Source organism: Bactrocera neohumeralis, chromosome 2, assembly GCF_024586455.1.
Source record: "Bactrocera neohumeralis isolate Rockhampton chromosome 2, APGP_CSIRO_Bneo_wtdbg2-racon-allhic-juicebox.fasta_v2, whole genome shotgun sequence".
Classification (NCBI taxonomy): Eukaryota; Metazoa; Arthropoda; class Insecta; order Diptera; family Tephritidae; genus Bactrocera; species Bactrocera neohumeralis.
In genome coordinates, this window is record NC_065919.1 from 2,854,025 (window position 1) to 2,875,542 (window position 21,518).

Here is a 21,518-nt window from a genome sequence, read left to right on the forward strand (position 1 = left end):
ACACATTTATGAAAGTAAATGTAATTTGACTGCTTTGACAATGAAGTAGTAAATAACACATGAACCCTATGTAAAGGCAGTCATATAAGTAATGGTAAATCAAGAGTTTTATTAATTCTATTAAATGTAGTACAAACAAATTTTTGAAAGAGGCATTAGAAGAAATGTTTGATATTCTCGCTTTATTTAATTATACCAGTTTTGTGCAATTTATACCAGTTGTTTGTTCGGTTCAATAATGCTACGATTACAAAATTGTCCTTAAACAGATGTGAATTTCCTACACTGCTACTTAACGTCCCATATTTCTATTGACTTATTGGCCTTTTCTTAAATACTATGTTGGGAATTTTGTAAAAGCATTTGAGGGCCTAGATTTTAAAGAGCTTGTATGGAATGATGCGTCATGTTTACCACCTATGCTACCATCGATTTTGGGCACGAAGTTCCGTAATCGTGCAATCTCTGTGCTGGAGTTTCAAAGCGTCTTACGAATATCACGACATAATTCAATAGTCCCATTGTCCATACATTCATTATACAAACAACATGCATCTATAAACATATATAATAAAACTGGATCCAGCCTTTAGTCAGCCTTTACGAAAAATAAATCGAAAACTTGTTTTATAGAACACACATACAAACAAATATATTTCTTGGCTAGATGATCCATTGGTTAACCGAACACACAGTGGGGTTTGTATAGATTTATAAATCCGTTAAGCAATTTCTGTATAAATATATATGAAATTGTTGTTGTAAGTCGCTTTAAGTGCAACCTTGACTATTGAAAATTGGTAGCAATAATCTGATTTAAACGTCGGCGTTGTTCGGATCGCAGGCGGAAGTAGTAGCGTTGTGTGTGGATAAGTTCAGCACGATTGTGCAGTGGCGGCCACAAGGTGGTAATGCATAAATGGCTATAAAGAATACATAAAATTAATATGAATAAAAATTTATAAGCGTCGACATATGCACCGATTGAAACGCGCCGCTTCGTAGGCCGTGTTCAGGTTATTCATTAACAGACTGATTTCACGTTGAAATTGCTCCTCATACTCCTTTTTAGTCTTATGATAGCGATCACGACACTTGAAGTGACTGCGGAAGATGCGAAGAAAATACAACAAAGCAATATATTTTCATTAAAAGTCAACTTTTTGATTGCACCCACTAAGGCACTGTAAATCTCCTGTAGCTCGGATGCCGACTATCATCGCGCCAATCTTCTTTCTTCTTGCGATCCTTACAAATTTCTTCATACAACAACTCAAGTTCACGTTGCGAGAATGGCACATTTTCGCCATCGCCAGCCGGTGGTATTACTGAGCGGTTTATTTGTGAAGATTTGATTTCAACAGGTGCAGGTGGTTCTGTCATTTGTACTATTTTTATAATTTTTTTTTTTAATTATTATGTTTTTTTTGTATTATTTTATAGTTTTATTTCATATTTTTATGATTATTAAATATTTGATTACTGTTTTTTTTGCTTATGTCGTTTTACAACTGTTCGATGTCTTTGTCTGACTCAATATGCTAGAGTACTGAGTTTTTTTATTCGTTAGCGTTGCAGGTGACTGTAAACATAATTTATTGAATGTAAATGATTCTGCTTTTATTTTTTTAGCACAAATGAGTATTCCTTCGTTATCCATGCCTGGCCAATACAGGCGAGTTCCATTTTCGACCACTCTTTGCAGCATTTGTCAACAACAACGTGCCAAATATTTTCTTCAGTGATTTCCGGCTTATATGCATAGACAAGCGACCTCACATAACCCCACAAAAATAGTCCAGCGGTGTTAAATCACTTGATCTCGAACGCCACACTATAGATCGACGACGCGGTTTAATGTGCCCACCATAAGTTTTTTTTTAGTAAATTGATTGTTTCTTTGGCTGTATCGTATGTACGATTCTAGTTGGAGCCAACTCCGCATGTCCATATCAATATCCTCCAATTCAGGCACGAAAAAGTTACACATGGCTTTATAGACTTCTCCATGATGACATGGTACATCTGGCCCATGATTCCCTCTGACCATAAAGCACAGCGAAAAGTTACTCTTTTAGGATATGACGGCGTTTCAACAATGGCTTGGGACTATCATCTATATCGCTCCATTTTCGTTTTGGTTTATCAAACAATCAACCAAAAGTGAGCTTCATCGTTGAACAAAATTATTTGTGGAAATGGACATCAGTAGTCATCTCGTTTTTAGCCCTTTCACCCGCACGTTCGGTCGCTCCTTTTCAATTATTGCACGAGTTGGATTATGTAAGCCCACAAAACAAAATCTTTGGCAAAATTTTTCATAAATTGGATGACTCCAATTGCTGCCTCTGATGGAGTAACGCGGGTCTTCTTTAATACTCTGCTCTACAGCAACAATACTCGTATTAATTTACTGAACCACTCCCATGCAACAGCATGCTGCATTGATGGTCCTATTAACGTTGCATGAACAAAGCCGCTATATAGTTGTATACCCACACACTTTTATTCGAATAGGTTCAATATTTATAAATTATGTACGCTATATACATATACATACATATATACGAAATGAAAATTTTCTGCTTAATAATCTTTTACCCACATGTAATCAATAAGCCATAAAAATATATAATGAGAAACTTAACCAATTAATTTGATTCAATTACCACTAACAAAGCATATAGTCGCCCTGCATTGTGATCCTTCGAGTTTTTCGACTGAGCAATTCCACCTGCAACGCCTGGTGGTTTTATATGTTAATATAAGCATTTTTGTAAAATCACCGTATATACATTCCATAGTTACAAATAATGTATATTCACACAAACTCGCGTTATTTGAACATTCCATTATTGAAAGCAAAGAGCTCAGTGCTGCAAGTCGATATTACTCGTACAGGAATAATTGAACGAATTAAAATGTTGCATTTAAATGGATTAATTAAATATGGATGCCATTTTTATAATTTCGTTATCGATGATATGAGAACAGGTCTTAACTTTTAATGAAAAATTTTATTCCAAACACACTGTTTGCGTGTTTTCGTTTTTATAATTTATTTGGATTATATTTCAACACAACTGTAATCCACTGTATGCCTTTGATGCTCACTTGAGTTTTATTTGGTGCGCTTTCCATTACTTTTCTATAAATATCGGCGGTTGAGTGATTTCGCCACGAATAATTGCTTTTAGGTCGTCAACCACAAGAGAACAAACAGAGAGCCAAACCTGGATAACAGTATGCCAGTCACTTTCAACATCATCGTGATGACATCTTGACATCAGACCGGTAGGGAGTTTTTTTTTGCAAAAATCGCAGATTGGTTCTCTAGCAACTATCCATCCATATCGATTTCCAACGACTGTTTCGTTTTCTGTTTAGGAATATGTAGCTTTTCAACCAAGTGCATCGGTCAATCTCAAAGTCATCAAATGTTAACTTACCTATGTAGAAGCGCTTGCTTTGGGTCTATAGAACACCCAAATTTGTTTGCCTTTACATATACTCTCCATTTTCTCTTAATCCTAAGAGTTGCTCAAATTTGACATCTATGCATAAGGATCTACTTAGAACTTAATTGAAGCGACGATACGGCACACACTTAGCTTGGGTTACTCCGCAAGAAGTCGTCAAAATCACGCCATTTCTCATGTATTGCGCTCTACAGCTACACCTTAGTCAAATACCATTCAGTTAAGGCAGCATCAATTAGCATAAGTGCATTAGTGGCAAGCAGGATGCATATTACAGCAACAAATGCAACACGATTGCCCAAGTGCCGAGCAATTTTGCCTCCGTCGTATACACAATACGAATGGGCGCTTAATAATGCAGCTGCCGCTAAGCATGGCAGCTGTGCAACGTTTGTATGCAATCAATTAATTAGTCACCTAAGGACTGTATTGTTGCGCCGAAGGGCAGCTTGGTGGCATAACAATCAACACTTCACACTCTGTGCTGAATTGCTAGGTTTACATTTGGGTAAGCGATGTGGGTAAGGCAAGTCCTATTTATAAATGGATGTGGGCATGCACGTCTGCCAGCTTATATGGACGCGGGCGTATGTGGCATAGCAATTTGTTATTTATCTTAACGGTTGCATAAGGTTTCCCATTTAGACGAAAAGTACGATTACCTTCTGAATTTAATGTCCAAATTGGGTTTTCAAATAATTACTTTCTTTATTGAAGACAATTATCACTTCAGTTGGGCTCTTCCTTTTAGTCTTCGTCATAGTATTGTTTTATTCATTATTACAGATTATTTTGTGCTTGAAAAAACAAAACTTCTTCAATATGTCCGTATCATCGAGCCACCAATACTTCTACAAAACATATTGGGTAGTCGAAAAAGTATTTCTTTTCTTTAAGACTACCTTTACACTTCATTATATTCGTGATTGCGTGCTTCAACATTAAAAATCTAGTGATATTTTTTTGGTTTAACCACTGCAATCGTAAGTGCATCTTTCGGAAGAAAGTGCGTAAGGCTAAGTGTGAAAATCAACACCACTTTACAAACCTTTCGGAAAAATAAAACGAGATTTTACATCAAGCAAGCAGGTAAGTGCCAAACTGGAACGCAAGCTTCTCAATCGGCGGTCCATGTGTTGATCAACTGCATGGACCCTTTGGTAACACTGTTTAACAAAATAATAACATTTTATAAATTATTGTAACGGGGGAATATATGCATACACAAATATATTCTACTTTTTTCTATTGTATTCAAAGAAAAAGCTTCTCCAAAAATTTCTCAATTATTAACTCTGCTGCAAAAAAAAATTGAAGTGTTTGAAATGAAATTACAAAGTTTTTTGGTTATTTGAACCGTTGGTTTCTCAGCAACTTTTCGGTGTTACACAGTGTTCCGTACACACATTTGTTGTGAAAATTACCGCAAAGCTTTTGGCAGTGCACTCAGCATCTGAAACGAAAACAAATCTAAAGAGCTTCCTACCTACCGACCGTTAGTCTACCCTTACCTGCCAGTTTTGCTTATTTGCGCTCAAACAAACGTTGTGGCGACAAATTCACGATAAATAGCAACAAAAAATATTTATGTGCTCATACACAGCATCTGAATAGGAAACTGTAGCAAAGTCTTAGGAACCTGATGCATTCAGCAAATGTTCTAGGGATTTCATTCACTAAATATTTAAGGTTAGGCTAAGATATTGTAAAATAAATTCTTGAAGTATGCAAAATTTATTTGAAAAAAAAAACACCGTGTTGTTGTAAAACCTAACCGTATAAGGGCTACACATTTTTAAAACGGCTTCTACTGCATTTTTCTTTAAATGTCACCATTTTTGCAGAAACTTATATGAATAAGATACGTATTTCCCGAGCTTCTCCAGAATATACGAAATATATGATTTCGATAATCCTTTCCGCAGATCTCTACAATGATAAATGGTTATACCAATTTATAGATAATACATTTCCCGAATTGCGATTATATTTTTTGTTAATTATCTCTGAAAAAAACTAAAATGTAGCTTCTTTCAACAACTGATATCTCGATGTTTTCAATACACGTTTCCACACTGAATCACTTACCTCATCCAGCAGCTTAGATTTTAAGAAGCTACAACTTTCTCGCAGGGCTCTAGCCAAGTGCCATTACAATTCACACACATACATACCAGTATGTGCATCGACTTCAAGTACATAAACTCACTTACATATCAACGCACAAAAGCCACACAAAAGCCGCCCAAAAGTTGTTGCCTACCTTCATTTCCTCGAGAATACGAGTTTTTCGATTTCCTTTTACATTAGTTTAACATGGGTGCAAGCCTTGATTTGCACCCACTTATTTTTTCCATTTCGCTTGCCCCTTGCTTCTTCGCTTGCACTGACTACGTTGCTGTCTGTTGATCTCCACTGTGTTGTTTATTGTTTATGCTGTTGTCAATCGCTCACAATTTGTGATGATTTGTATGCACTTAATCCAATTGCCACAAAACAATGCCGACTTCACATACATTTGCTTGTGTGTGGACCCTTTGGTATATATGTAGGTATACAATAATTGCATATAAATATATATAATCTTTATAGATGAATGTATGCATAAATTTTTTTGGTTTTGTAATAGGACTTACAATACTTACTTACATAATCTGCTGTATTTCAGCTACCACTTGTATAGAGAGTGAGAACTTTGAGGTAGTTAATTTGAACGTAAGTATATACATACATAAGCGTATAGAAAATTTAATGCACTTATGTATAAATTTAAAAACACATCAATGATTTAAAAGTAATAGTCGGCCGCTTTGCCAAATGTGTGGATGCCATGCTATAATTCTTTGATTCCTAGGTAGTGTTAGAAAAATACAGAAAAATATCTTAATGAAATTTCAAAGATGCGTGTCTTATTGTCTGAAAAAGTTAGAAGCTTTTAGTCATACTTGTCAGAAGGAGAGTTTCAATTCGAATCACCCACTCATAGTCGTTTTATAACGTTTTCTTATTATGGTAATGGAAATATATAACTTTTCTGCGAATTTGTTCCTATAAGTGTCGATAGTGATGTGATTAGGTCGATTTGCAACACCTTTTTATCAAACCCAGCGTGAATGGCGTTAAAAGCTTCAAAGCTGGACTTTCAGTTTGAGCACACTTTGTGGATAATTTGTCATACGAAAAAGTCAGTAAGAAGTTTCAAAGCATCGAACCAAGTATTATCAATATTAATAACTGCAAGAAAACATTGCGTACCAAATTTCCACAAAAATTTCATAAATCTGTATTTTTTCCACGAAATCGAAGTAACCATATAAATAAATGATAAATCTAGTTTACTCATATTCAAAATAAAATTGAAGTATGTTACTGAAACTATTTGGTATTTTAAGTCCAGTAATTTCTTTTACCAACAATTCCACTAATTTTAAATTCAACTTGCTGCTATTCACTTTGATTCTAAATATATATTGTACATATGTATGTATGTTTGCCTTCTCGTAAATAACAATACACACAATCATTTTGTTAGACTTGCAAAGCGCTGATGCGGTTTAGCACACGCATTTAACTAATTAAATTCAAGTGTTTGTCATTTGATTTTCAACTTCGCGTTAATGCTAATTATAAGTGTAAACACTCAGGGGAGAGAGTGGTGGTGAGCCATGCCGCTACCTTTGCCTGTGAAGCGAACTCCTGTACACAGATATCAGGCCATTGCCGCACACACAGAGACCCACACAGGTGCGCAAACTAAATCAACGGCACTAAGTGAATTTGTTAGTAATTGTAGTTAACGGTAATTCCCAATTCTCGAAACAATATTTTAATTAATTACCCAACATTACCATTTATACGCTGTAACAATTGCAGACGACACACGCAAGTGCCGTTGTAAACACAAACACACACACAAACGGCACACGGAGTTGAAATCGCTTCCCTGCAAAAAGTTGTGCGTCTAATCTTGGAAAGGCGTGCACGCGGATTGCTCTCTGTAGAGTAGAATAGAGAACGAATTGGTCTACAACACATCTCTTTAGGATAAATTTAGCTATTACTTAGTCGCTTTTGGGAGCGTCTAGCTTAGGGGTATAGTTGCTGATAGATTAGTTGAATCTTTGTTAACATTTCTATTTCAAAGCTACACACCGGAATTCACGCTTTCGTACGATTTTTAAGGTTAGTCTCTTTTAGTAAGCTCTCAAGTACTCAACGGTACAACTAGTCGCTTGATGGCATAAGCACGGACAAAAGCGCACAGTTCGTTTCCAAAAAGTCTTTAGACAAATGCTCCTTTGCGACTAATCACGGACTCATCGTGGACTTGCCGCATTTTTTGCAGTAAACTCTTGGTATATACACTCGCAGCAGCATACTTTTCTAAATTAGTGTTAATTGTGGCTTGTATTATGAGCAGTGCAATTGTAATGGTGCGCCTCGTAGTCTCTTGCAAATCGTTCGTCGTCCAATCGACACGACGCCCAAAAGCATTTCACTTTCTTTTCCAAGTTGCTCATTTAACACTGGCACTGCAGCTATGTGAGAGTAAATTGTAATAATGTGGACGCGCAACTTGAATAACCTTAATTAATGCGTTGACGAAACGCTTGCATCGCTCGCTGCGCTCCAACAGGCTTGCATCTGAATTGTGCCCCGCAGCACTCGGTTTGCAGCGGTCGCCATTATTCGCCTTTACATTTTCAGCGTGTTTTCTCACTGCATTTTTATATTAATTCTCAATACTTGTTTTTCTTTGTCGCGCCATTTTCGAAACTTCACCGTCGCTGAATATATCCCCCAGATTCTTTGTCGCTTTCATTCTGCCCGTTCGTTTGTTCTTCGTGCCTGCATTGCGGTGTTCGTCGCACAATAGCAAGCTCGCCACTTGCATAGCAGTTACAATTAAAAACTTTTTCAATTCTTCGCAGAGAAATGTTCGTAAACAAAGAAAAGTTTTTAAATAACGGAAAATTTCTACAAATCTCAAATGATGGTTATATACTCGTAGCCATTTGTTGCGCATTTATTAGTTGTACTTGTATATATTTGTTGTAATTAACTGACTTTGAAAATTAGTTGCTTTAAGAACATATTATAAATCAAAGTTAGTTATTACAGTTAAGACGAAACATATATTTGGATGTTTGACCAAACAAATTTTTGTAAAAAAAATTCTCAGATAACATTTCATCTGATTTTTATTAATATCATAAAGAATGCAGTGAAGATCAGAATCATCTTAACTGAGTTCTTTAATCGGCAACAGAAGAGCATTTGAGTCAAGAAAGGTCATAACTCCAAATAAATGTTTTAATTTTTTTATTGAAAATTCATAATATTGCAAAAAATCCTAGTGCTTCCTCAAATCATTTCACTTCATCCTAATGGATGTTTTTTGGAATATTAAATTATAATTCACAGTGTTAATTTATGAAAGTCGCGAAACCTTCTTCAAATCACAAATATGCGAGTCTCCTATCTGTAGATTTAATTTCTTAAATCCAACCCCTATCAATCGTAAGGAAATATATAGCTAAAATTATGAATTACTACTTTCAATACAAAATCACAACGTAAGTTTCTCGCTTACAACAAAAAAAGTAATATTAGGTTGTCAAATATTTCCCTTCGCTTTTTTTCAATGCTTTATAAAAAGTGTAACAGTGATCGGACTTAGTTGAAATATGCGCCGCTTCGTTCGATAATCTGTTTCCATCTAGACAGCAACTTCATAATACGCCTCTCGTAGAAGCCGCCCTCCTTATTTCAGAAGAACTCGGATAGCCACTTTTCACAAGCCTCTTTTGAGTTCAACTTTACACCAACAAGGGCGTTCGCCATGGACAGGAATAGGTGGTAATCACTTAGGGCTATGTCCGGGCTATATGGTGAATGCGATAAAACCTCCCATCCGAGCTCCCCTGCTTCAAGCGGTCCAGTTGTTCGCAGTAGATGGTAGAATTAAGCGTCTGGCCACTTGGGAGCAGCTCATAATAGATGATTGCCTTCCAATCCCAGCAAACATACAGCAAAACCTGGCCGTCAATTCCGGCTTGGCCACTGTTTGGGACGATTCACCGGCCTTCGACCACAACCGTTTTCGCTTGATATTGTCGTATGCGATCCATTTTCGTCGCCAGTCACCATCCGTTTTAAAAATGGGTCGAGTTCGTTCCGTTTCAGCAGAATTTCGCAGGCGTTGAATCGGTTCAGAACATCAAGCTTTTTTGTGTATCCCGCCTTCAGCAGATGGTTTAAAATGGTTTGGTGACTAACTCCCATCTTCTGGGCGATGTCACGAGATACCACATGCCGGTCTAACTCAATTTTTTTTATGATTTGATCTGTATTCGTCGTCTATGTCTTCCACCGGCTAGCTTAACCATGGTGTCGTTTGAAATGATAGAGTACCATACTCTAAAACACCATTAATCTCACGGAACGTTTCTCTAGCGGATTTGCCTTTAACGATGGAAAACTTTAAAATAGCGCGAATTTCGGCGTTAGTGAACTTCATGTTTACAAGTCCATGACTGTTGAACGCAATATTCAAACTAATCATGCACAGCGTCGTTTTTTAGGTTATGCCATGACTTTTCAAAGATATATAGTATTGTCAGTTAGGAGATCGGTAGCGCTTTATACATAGCCGCGAAATTCAAAAGACAAAAAGGCGGAAGGCAGATATTTGACAACCTAATATATTATAACTATAAAGAAACTGGACAAAAACTTATAAAAAACTGTTTATGCATCTCCGAGCACATTTGCAAAGCTTTTGTAAGTATTTAATGTGGCTATTAGTTTTACTGTTATCTGCATGTATGATATGAAAATGATCAGCACAAAGAGTAGAAGTTAGTAAAGCCCATGTGATGTTAACAGCCACACCAAAGGAGATTTGCATAAATTTTGCAACGCAGTCGCGAACAGAACTATTATCTGTGCATTCGCTATTTCATGTTTTTGTATTTGTATACATACAGTTTCGTATATGAAAATACACAGTTTTGTATGAATAAGTCGATGGCCATGTACTGTAATCACTAACAACACCGGCTGGTCGCTAATCATTTGTTCCTGCAATGTGGATGGAAATTTGTGTATTTTACTCCTCTGAGTTCCGAGCCTAGTAATACATATACATATTTGTTATGCATATACATAGCATGTACGTGCTTCGCTTTAAATAAAGGGTACTTTTGCAGTAGTATATCTTTAATTTGAAATTAAATTCAGATTAATAAAACAAACGCAAATATTTTGGCTCTTTATGCAAGGAAAGAGGAAACTTCGCATGTTTTCAAAGACCACCATGTCGGTCTAAATTTTCCACTACTTTCTTTAGTAGTGCCAATGTTATCTCGCCGGACAATAGATTAACGAATACTAATTTCCAAATAATCAGTTTTAAATCATTATCAGGTTGGATTACTCCTAAACAAGGTAGTCCTACAGAGTCAAATAAGATGATGTATGTACATATAAAGCTTTATACGTATAAGGTTCAGTCGGTAAAAGGTCGTTCCAAAACTTTCCTTCTACGTTTTCCTTATCTAAACTACGTCATACTGTAACTTTTTCTGTATGAAAATGAGACTAAAAAATATCATAAGACTACATATCTCTAATACATTTTAATAGGCAGTTCTTCCTTATTTATATACTCCGAACTCTGATCTGACTTTAAAATGCAAGTATATAGGAAAATGTAGCAAATTCTCACGATTCTAAACATTGTGCCTTTGGAAGTCTAATTTATTATAATAAAAAATTGAAACACAGTTCATAAGTTTGACAGCTGTTTCGACAGATATCTTTGCAGTAAAGTGTATTCCTTCAAAAAAGTACCCTCTATATAGAAGCTATAATATTTCCGGTTCTTATGGGCAATAAAACTTTTGTAATTTGCTACCTGTTACTATGTAATATTGGTTATTTTAGCATTTCGATTACTGCGCGCTCTATTCGAAGGAGATAATGACTACAATTTCCCAAAAGCATTACCACTTCATGGAATGAAATGCATTTCGAATGCAAATTGTTAAGCTGCTGAGCTACAAGTGCAGCATACCAAAATATAAACATGAATCCGAAGTTTACTAAGTGAACTGAGTATTCAATGCGGGCATTGACTGCAATTGCTGATAAAATAATGGCAATATACATACATACATATATTGTTCATAAGGGCAAAGTAATCATAATTTTTGAAAACCCAAAATAATAGAATTTAATATCTTGTATGGTAATTATTTCTATCATCATACCCTCTGTGTATATAAAGCAAGCCTCGCTGCGGCTTTCAAACGCGAACTAAGTGCGTTTTCGCGACCTGAATTCTATGTAGCCAGAACAAAGCCTGCTTTATATCCTAAGAAACGCTCTTAACTTAAAAGCACTTCGGAAATAAACTTAAACGGAATATTGAAAGTGTTAACAAACTTACTTCAGAATCTGGATTCTAACAACTCTTATTAGATTAGAGGTTTCAAATTACTATTATGAGAGAAATTGAATTTATTGAATTTATTTAGTAGTAAGAGCTATGAAATAAGACGAAAAAGTAGCTAGCTAGCACTAACAATATAAATTATTACAAACAAATGATTTAAAATGCTTACACTCATAAGCTCTCGAGCGATATCAGAGAAGAGAAACGTATAAATCTCTCCTGTAAAGCGAAAATCTATTTCCCCATAATTTTGAGCTTAGAGATTTTACAATGTACTAGACTTTCCAAATAAATACACTCGATACGTAATCATACTTTTAAACTCTTCTTTTAAGTTTTTAAAATACAGATGCACATACAAAGAACATATAAAAACGGCTGCAGTGAGTGATGCAACATTTGAGCAGACGATACAAATTCTACATTGAATCATTTAGTTTGCAACAAGCTAAGCCAAGCTAACCCAATACAAATTGGCGAGAATGTTGCAAAATGCGGTGAGATTTGAAATATGTGAGAGCAAATTTGTTCATACATACATCCCTCATGGAAAACTCTCGAATGTAACTAGGCAATAGCAAAATAAGTTCTCACATGCTTTTGGAACTCACTCTAGAGTCTATAAATGTAGTATTGTTGTATTAACTATTCTAATAAAAAGTGTTATTTAATTTTTTTTTGTTATTTATTTTAATTTTTACCGCATTTAAAAACTTCTTTTAAATGCTTTAAGATACCATTCCGAGATATAAAGTGACGCATCCTATGAACTTTTTTAAACTAAGGTTAAAAAAGGATTTTTGTGATTTTGTTGTGGTGGGATAATCTAAACCCTAGAGCTTCTGCGCAATCCATTATTGTTTGCCCAAATTCGGTAATTTTTTTGTAAATTTATATCTCGTAAAATATTGGTTTTATACGCTCAGATAGCTTAAGCATTTCGAATATATCAACAAAATACCGTTTTTAGTTTCCGTATTTTACCCTAAAAACCACAATTTAGTTCGGAAAGTGAAATTTCTTCCCCAGCGCAGTCTTTCCTATGGGGTGTCCACGAACGTGTGGTGCGGCATTTGATAAACAGAGTTGTATGCAAACGAAATTCCTGGCGCGAGCAACACAAAACACAAACACCCACACACACAAACTGGAATTTGAATGGCCCTCGATATTTCATTGCTATTGTATACACTATTTTAGCCGCAACATGTTACCACTAGCTTAGCTTGTTATCGGCAGCACACCTGTGTCGCGATACAAAAATATTTACTTTAGACGCTTTTGCTAATTTATTTTTTATACGTGCATTTTGCCGGTAAATGCAAGTTTATTTTACTGCCTCTGAGTAACGAGGGCATTGTGCTGGATATGTTTTGGTATTTTTAAGCGATATAACGGATTTTTCAAACATTTTCGCTAGCACGCTGTGGGGCCGTTTAAATGTTAATAATATAAATATTTAAATATTTTGCTATGACAATGCTATTAAAATAATATGATAACCGGATTTATTTATATTAAAAAATGGTAGCTATGCCGCGAGGCACTGCATGCACGCCGGAAGGGAATCGTTAAAAATAATGTACAGCGATGATACTCATAGATGTTGGAATGCAATGCTATGATTTTTCGTCGCTCAGATTTGTTGACTCTTTAATATAAGCAATGCCTAAAGTAGTGAGTAATTGCGATAACTGGGTATAAAAAACATTAGAAATAAGGCAATCACTTTCGAAAATATAAACTTTTGAAAGAGAAATCCGCAGGTTGGTATTTGAATTTTTTATTATAAAAAGTAACCGAATACTTCTCAATTCAGTCAAAAATGTCAGTTTAGATTACTTTCTATACAACAGAAAATTCTTATTAAAATAAACTTAAGACTACAGCTGAATGTTCTTATTATATTTCACTAGGGATTCACCGGATTTTAACTCGTCTCGTCATATTGATCATTTATATATATTGAACGCTTTATCGTACAACCGTGAGGTGAACAGAACAAGGTAAGTATACTTTATAATCAAATCTGTTGCAAGCATATAAAAATTACACGTCATGACATATTAGAAATGATCGAAAAGACACAACATATCATCCCTATTGGAAAACCCGGTGTTGCATCACTATCACAGTCATTCATCACCGTCAATTGAAGCGCGTGTGCAGCTGCAACAAAACATCAAAACGCGCAGATCCACTAAATTATAGGTATCAAGCCGGCAGCATTAAGCCGTTAAGAGCAGCTGCAGTTACAATCGCTGACAATAATTTGCAGTCGCTGCACAGCGTACATATCCACATTGCACAAGCCGTTCTAAGAGTTCAAGAGAACTCCATAAGCGAGAATAAGTTACCATATTTTCGTTATCGGCTTCGCAAATGTGGAGACTACTATGGAAATGGTCCTTTACACAACATTTCAATTCAATTATATTTATAGTGTGCATCAAAAGCTACTATTACTTATTTAAAGGGTGTTTTTATAGAGATCTGGTTTTGAAGAAAAATTAAAATGAATTTAGTTTAATGCTATAACCAAGAATTAAATTCTATTGTAAAGATGCAGATTGGCCATAACGTTTTAAAAAGGATTTCAGACAAGTGACCGCCGCGGCTGTTCCGAACAAATTCCAGCCGAGAGGCGTAATTTTCAACCACACAGAACAGTGACTTTTTTAGTATCTAAAGGCGCCTCAACAATGTCTTGGGATTATTATCACTCCAAACCCGATAATTTTGTTTATTAACCTACCCATCAACCAAACGTGATATCGGTGGTCATCTCGTTTTCAGGCGATGCCGGATGGACTGACGCGGGTCTTCCTTGATACTCTGCTTCACAGCATGCAGCGCTCGAACCGAACTATTAATTTAGGAATTAGTTTTGGAAAGTTGTTCCGGAGTAAATCTGCTCATCATAAAATGACAAACCAAACAGAGTACGAATCAAGTAACAGATTTCAAAGAGATTAACTTCGAAAAAGGTATTGTCCAGTGAAAACCACACTTCTAGAGCAACACACCCGTTATAAGTATGTATATATAGTATATTCATTTATGTGTGCACATATGCTCATTCCAATAGATTTTATGATTTTCTCATCAATTCAGTACAGCCATGTGCAACAATTGCTTTGACTGTGTGCACGTCTATATTGCAAATGAATATTGCATATTGTGTGCTCTAAGCTAACAGCCAATAAAAGCCATTTTACTTTGGTACATGGTATTAGTATAGCCCAATATTTGCATTTGGCAAACTACATTTGGAATTCCTTTTATATTGGTCTATTAGTTCGACTTTCATTGTGCTCATGTAAAAGTGAGTGAAATTTTAAGCGAAATGTATGAATATATTTGTTAGTTGGAAGAATGTTTAATATTTTACATATGTACATGGTGTGCATTGATCAAATTTTTAAGGCTCGGTATCAAAAATATTTCTTTAAAATTATTCAAAACTGCGAAATCTGGTCTCCGGCTACTTTTGTTAGATCAACTGTATGTTAATTGGCTACTTTGTCCAGGTCTGCCGATAGATGAAGATGCATGCGGTCTTAATATATTAGGTCATTTTGCTCTGCTTGCACTTTTGAACCTCTTTGGATTAATTTTGAATACCTTCCATTTAGATGTATATACTTGAAAACCAGTTATTTGGCATCTAGACTCATGTAACTAGACCCAGAGTGTCCTCGTCCATGGATACTTTCGATCCATCGTGCACCATTGAATGATGTTCTCTAGTATATGCAATGAATTATTGATTATATATTACAATAATTACAATTATATTTATTTCATTGGCTCAGAGCGAATCTCTTGGTGAAACTAGTGCACTTCATGATAAAATCTTTGAATGATATTTTCCCACCGATACTATTTTAAGTTGTGATCAGCTTACCTTTGCTCTTCATCTTAGAAAGAACGATTGCAACTAAACGGCTTGGACTAAACATTTTTGTAGCTTGAACGTACTCTTTGGAAAGAACAAAAAACCTACTAACATAGTTTTTATAAGAAAATAGTTCTCGAAACGCATAGATAGGACCTAAAATTATATCACCAAAACTGCATAAAAGTGCCTTTGGTTCTGGTTGATGCTATTGCGAGTCAAACAGAGCCAAGTGAGCTATGACGATAAAGGCTGAACGGTTTAGTCAAATATGTACATAAGTGTACAAAAATAGTAAAAGCCTTAATATTTTATTTTATTTATTTATATTTATAAAAGCTTATACAATGTTAATAACATATGTACAACCTAAAACATGCAGCACTAGCTTCAGAGGTTATCGGCTGAAGCCTTAATATATAAATACATTATATACATATATAAACGAACTTCAGATGCGAACCAAGCCTTCCCAGCTCCCCGATACCGTAGAATATTTGTATGTTAAAGTCCAATTTCTCTATATTGCTCCACTTAATTACCTGTTGTCATATTTTAATAATTATGTAATACTACGGTAAGCTCTCATACGTTTTGATTTGAGTCCATAATTGCCAACTGTTTAAAAATTGTTAGGTCAACCAACCGTTAGCAATTATCTTGTATTATTATTGCTCTCTAGTGAATGCACTCTCATAAATTATACAAAGGCATTAACCACATTATTTCCGATATGGCCGGCACAAATAGATACAAACGTAAATGGAAGCACAAAGCCAGAACAAAGCATATGTATTAACACACACAAAAGCACTCATCTAAATATTGTCATTTATAGTGTTGTGCAAAAACATAGCACACACTCCATACATATTTTCAGTATTTTGCAATACGTTTTTAAATAAGTTGAGATCCATATTTGTATACGTACAAAACTTTGTTAATAATTTTAAATTCTTACTTTATTCTTCAAAATCTATGTCATCCCCCTTGGCCCTTATATCGGGTGATTTTTTAAGAGCTTGATAACTTTTTTAAAAAAAAAAAACGCATAAAATTTGCAAAATCTCATCGGTTCTTTATTTGAAACGTTAGATTGGTTCATGACATTTACTTTTTGAAGATAATTTCATTTAAATGTTGACCGCGGCTGCGTCTTGCGTTTGGGCAACTTTTTCGAGCATTTCGGCCGGAATAGCCCGAATTTCTTCGGAAATGTTGTCTTCCAAAGCTGGAATAGTTGCTGGCTTATTTCTGTAGACTTTAGACTTTAGCCCCACAAAAAATAGTCTTTAAATCGCATGATCTTGGTGGCCAACTGCCCATGCCTGGTGGAATCATTGGACCGTATTTTTTCAAAGATGCTGTTGGACGCAACGTTACGGTGAATGGCGATCGCTATCGTTCGATGCTAACAAACTTTTTGTTGCCAAAAATGGAAGAACTGAACTTGGTTGACATGTGGTTTCAACAAGATGGCGCTACATGCCACACAGCTCGCGATTCTATGGCCATTTTGAGGGAAAACTTCGGAGAACAATTCATCTCAAGAAATGGACCCGTAAGTTGGCCACCAAGATCATGCGATTTAACGCCTTTAGACTATTTTTGTGGGGCTACGTCAAGTCTAAAGTCCACAGAAATAAGCCAGCAACTATTCCAGCTTTGGAAGACTACATTTCCGAAGAAATTCGGGCTATTCCGGCCGAAATGCTCGAAAAAGTTGCCCAAAATTGGACTTTCCGAATGGACCACCTAAGACGCAGCCGCGGTCAACATTTAAATGAAATTATCTTCAAAAAGTAAATGTCATGAACCAATCTAACGTTTCAAATAAAGAACCGATGAGATTTTGCAAATTTTATGCGTTTTTTTAAAAAAAAAGTTATCAAGCTCTTAAAAAATCACCCGATACACTTCTACTAATCTTCGAATTAGTTGTTAAAGTCTATTTCCGCAATAATCTTCCAATCGCATAGCGATTCATGTTTAATGTCTTCAATTGACTCAAAACGGTTTCCCAGGTGCGCTGGTTTGAGTTTGCTGATTTGCCAGAAGTCACACAGAGCTAAATCTTACGACATTGTTTGAAAATTTCGCGAAAAACTCACGAATAATCAATGCAGTATGTGACGGTGAATTATCGTGGTGCAAAAACCAAAAGTTGTCGGACCATATATCGGCCTTGGTTTACTAAAAGCTTCGCGCAAATGATGCATAAACCTCATGTACTCGTCCTTGTTGACAAGTTGGCCAATCGGAATGGATCCGGAGTGCACCACACCACGATAAACGAAGAAAACTGTAAACATAACCTTGATTGCCACGGTATTCGGCCGATTGATCGTCTGTTTTCGGATCGTAAGCATAGATCCAAGACTCATCATTGTTATTATACGTTTCATATCATCTTAGTAGTCGGAAAGCATTGTTTCGCAGACGTTAATGCGACGCTGTTTTTCGAAAAAATTTAATGATTTTGGAACCAAATCCAGAGACGAGAACTTTTCACTTGAAATATATGAGTTTGCACGGTTACCTCGGTTATACTTGCTTAGGTTCCCTCAGAAAAGGTGCCAAGACTTTGTTCACTTAGTTTACTTAGAGTATACCAAAAATTGATGCAAGTAAGGTACCGAACGTTCAAACTCATTGCCAATTTTTCGCACATAAGGTATGAGTATAGAAACATAGAACATTGTAGCAAACCAAAAATACATATATAGAATAAGCATTGTTCAATTTAATTTAAACAATTGTAATATGTATTATTTATTGCTGCACATACATTTGCATATAAAGTTACAGACTAACTCAGCAAACTTCATTTAAACATGAATGGTTTCCCCAAATGAGCAAAAAACCTATATTAGTGAAGAAACGGTTATTTTAAGCTTCGGATATGCTGCCATCATACAAAACTTGCATAAAACTATAGTGACATCGAAATAAAGCTGCGATTTGCCACTGGACAGAGCCTTCTTGGTGCGGGCTATTTAGATAACAAATACAACAATTACAAAACTTGCTTACTGCCCTCATTTGGCATCAAATTTATTACACACAAACATATTTGAAAAAAGAAACATGTTCACATGTTACCATTTTCTAAATTCATGTTTGAGCATAAAGCTAATAATTTTGTTAGTCATAACACAATTTGATTACCACATTGATACAAATGTACTTACATATGTATATACATAATTATATTATGTGAACAAATATTTACACTTGTTCATGCACATTGTTTGTGTAGATATTATTTATTAATAATAAAGGTAATTAGGTAAATATCTGCTAGTTACCGTGTATAATTCATCGGCCGGTGTAATAGAGAAATAGATGAATTTATGCAAGTCACATTCAACGTCCTTTAAATAAATAAATTGTTGAGGCATGCACAGTCGAAGAATTAAATACATTGTAATAGAGATATGCAAATAGTATTGTGAAGATTTTCATGAGATTTTCCCGGTATTAGAGTCAAATGTTTATCTTGGGCTAATGTTATTACTAACAGCGATACAATTAGTAAAATGAATTTTCTAACATCTCAAAACGTACATTAATTGTTTCCGATTCGTTAAGTCTTTGAGTAGCAAAGCGTACTAATAACTGGTATAAATAAACTCGCATAACTAAATGCATTCAGAAAAAGTAAACGTTTTACTGCTGAGTAAAACTATAACTTATATTGGATTAAAATACATAACCCACTCAATTAAGATTTTTAATAATATCACAGTTCTCAAACATGACGAGAAGAAAATTGACGAATCGAACGAAAGACTGGTATACAATACAAAAATGGTTTAATGAAAGAGAGACAGAGCGGGAAACAGTTATGCTATTTCAATGATCCAATGATATTATAAGGTTTGCTCAAATAAACTGGAGAAGTTTGTTTTGTGATTTCACATGTAAAATTCTATACAAGACTTGCTAGAACTAACGAGCAGAGAAGTGGTCAAACGAGGTGGCAACTGGTGTACAAATAATTTAGAGGAATGCTGCTAAGTTGACAGTACTTGGCCAGATATAAATTTGCGTCCATTAACCTATGCGATTTGCAATAGAAAGGTTTCTAGTATATATGTAGTATAGGAACTTCCAGTGCAAGAATTTATTGACAAAATTTTGAATATTAGTACACATACATACTATATATGTTTATTTCTATCAATATAAGTCAAACTTTTCAAAATACAATTAAATAATATTTTTAACAAAGCAGCTTTTCATTTTCTAAAGTTGTACCTAGACTTGCAAGCTGAGGGCCAAATGCGTGAAATGAATGTGTGAAATGAATGTACTGCTTTTGTATGAGCCATCAATTTCATGAGAAATGCCATAAAAGCACTTCTGGTGATGCAAGAGGATGACCAATTGCGAAGATGATCAAATTTGTCTTTCCTTTGTGCTTATGTATGTACATATATAAAAATATGTTTGAATATAAAATCAAATATTTTTATTAAAATACAGCTTGACTTCATGGTAGTAGCTAGCTGGCAAAACTAATCGACTACTATGAGTATACACACATACATACTGTGTGTATTTCTATTTCAAGGAATCAATAGCTGGAGGTAAGCAAACTATACTCGCATATCGGTTGCAAAGTAAAGCAATACAGATTTCGCTTGCAGAAAACATCTAGAAGGCAAACAAATGCAACTGCAGGAAATTTATCAGCATTTAAGAAAAAGTAAACGCACACACACACATTAAAGGGCTCACAACCATAGGTGCGGTTTATAAGTGTGCTGAAATCGATACCAAACTTGTATGCATGTGAGCGTGTGCGAAGCAAATGAAAACGAAAACTTTAGACAAAATTGAAGCAGCGAAAACAAAAATAAACAAAAGCTTATATAGTGAAGGGCGACGACGAGATGCGACCGATCGCATGAGGTGTTAACAGTGGTTTGATTGCATGCTGTGTGATAATTTAGTCCACCGGAAATGACAGCAAAGGCAAAAGCCAAGCGCAAAAAAGCAATCGATGAAATGAGAAAATCCCGTGAAAAAACTGAAACAATACGGTATAATCAGATGAAATAAAAATAAATAATTGAAATGCGCTCAGAGAAAGTGCATCTTTTTTAATTCATTGCTTAATTGAATAGAAAATTGCTTTCGCATGTAATCATGAAATTTATTTTAGAAAAAAGGAATTGCATAAAAAGCCGCACTTACTTTTTATTTTCGTTTAATTATTTGCCATAGAATGTGGATAAATAAAAAGCAAAAATGAGATTCCAGAAAGGCTTAATAATTCAATAATAATCTTTAGACGCCTCTGCAGTTTATTACTAATAGGGCTTATGTGACTCTGGAGCGTAGATAAATGATCTAATCGAGTTTTTTTCCAGAGCAAAAATAATGACAAAATAAAAGAGGCGGCTTAAAAAAAATAATAATCTCTATCTATAACTTTTTCAAAAAGTAGTAGACATTTGAAGTTAAATTCTTGTTGCTAAAAATGTACTTATAGCAGATAAAATATGAAAAACAAAAAAATTTTGGACTTTTCTGTATTTATTTTCGAGTAATTCAGTGAACAACAACAGCACGAGTCATTTTATGAGCCCCCAAAGACCACTTCAAGCATTTTTCCAGCTTAAAACACCAAAGGTCGCATAAAAATTTAATTAACGCACTGCTAATTAACTAAAAA

General features: G+C 35.1%; 1 protein-coding gene across 1 annotated transcript; it reads right to left on the reverse strand.

Moving 5' to 3' along the window:
* Window positions 1-231: 231 nt before the first annotated feature.
* On the reverse strand, window positions 232-1,617 carry LOC126751693 (uncharacterized). The gene is made up of 3 exons (XM_050462152.1): window positions 1,178-1,617; window positions 982-1,104; window positions 232-923 (listed from the first exon to the last, which is right to left on the reverse strand). Exons 1-3 carry the CDS (start codon window positions 1,381-1,383, stop codon window positions 788-790), a joined length of 465 nt encoding a protein of 154 aa, XP_050318109.1. The 5' UTR covers window positions 1,384-1,617; the 3' UTR covers window positions 232-787.
* Between the last annotated feature and the right edge of the window lie 19,901 nt (window positions 1,618-21,518).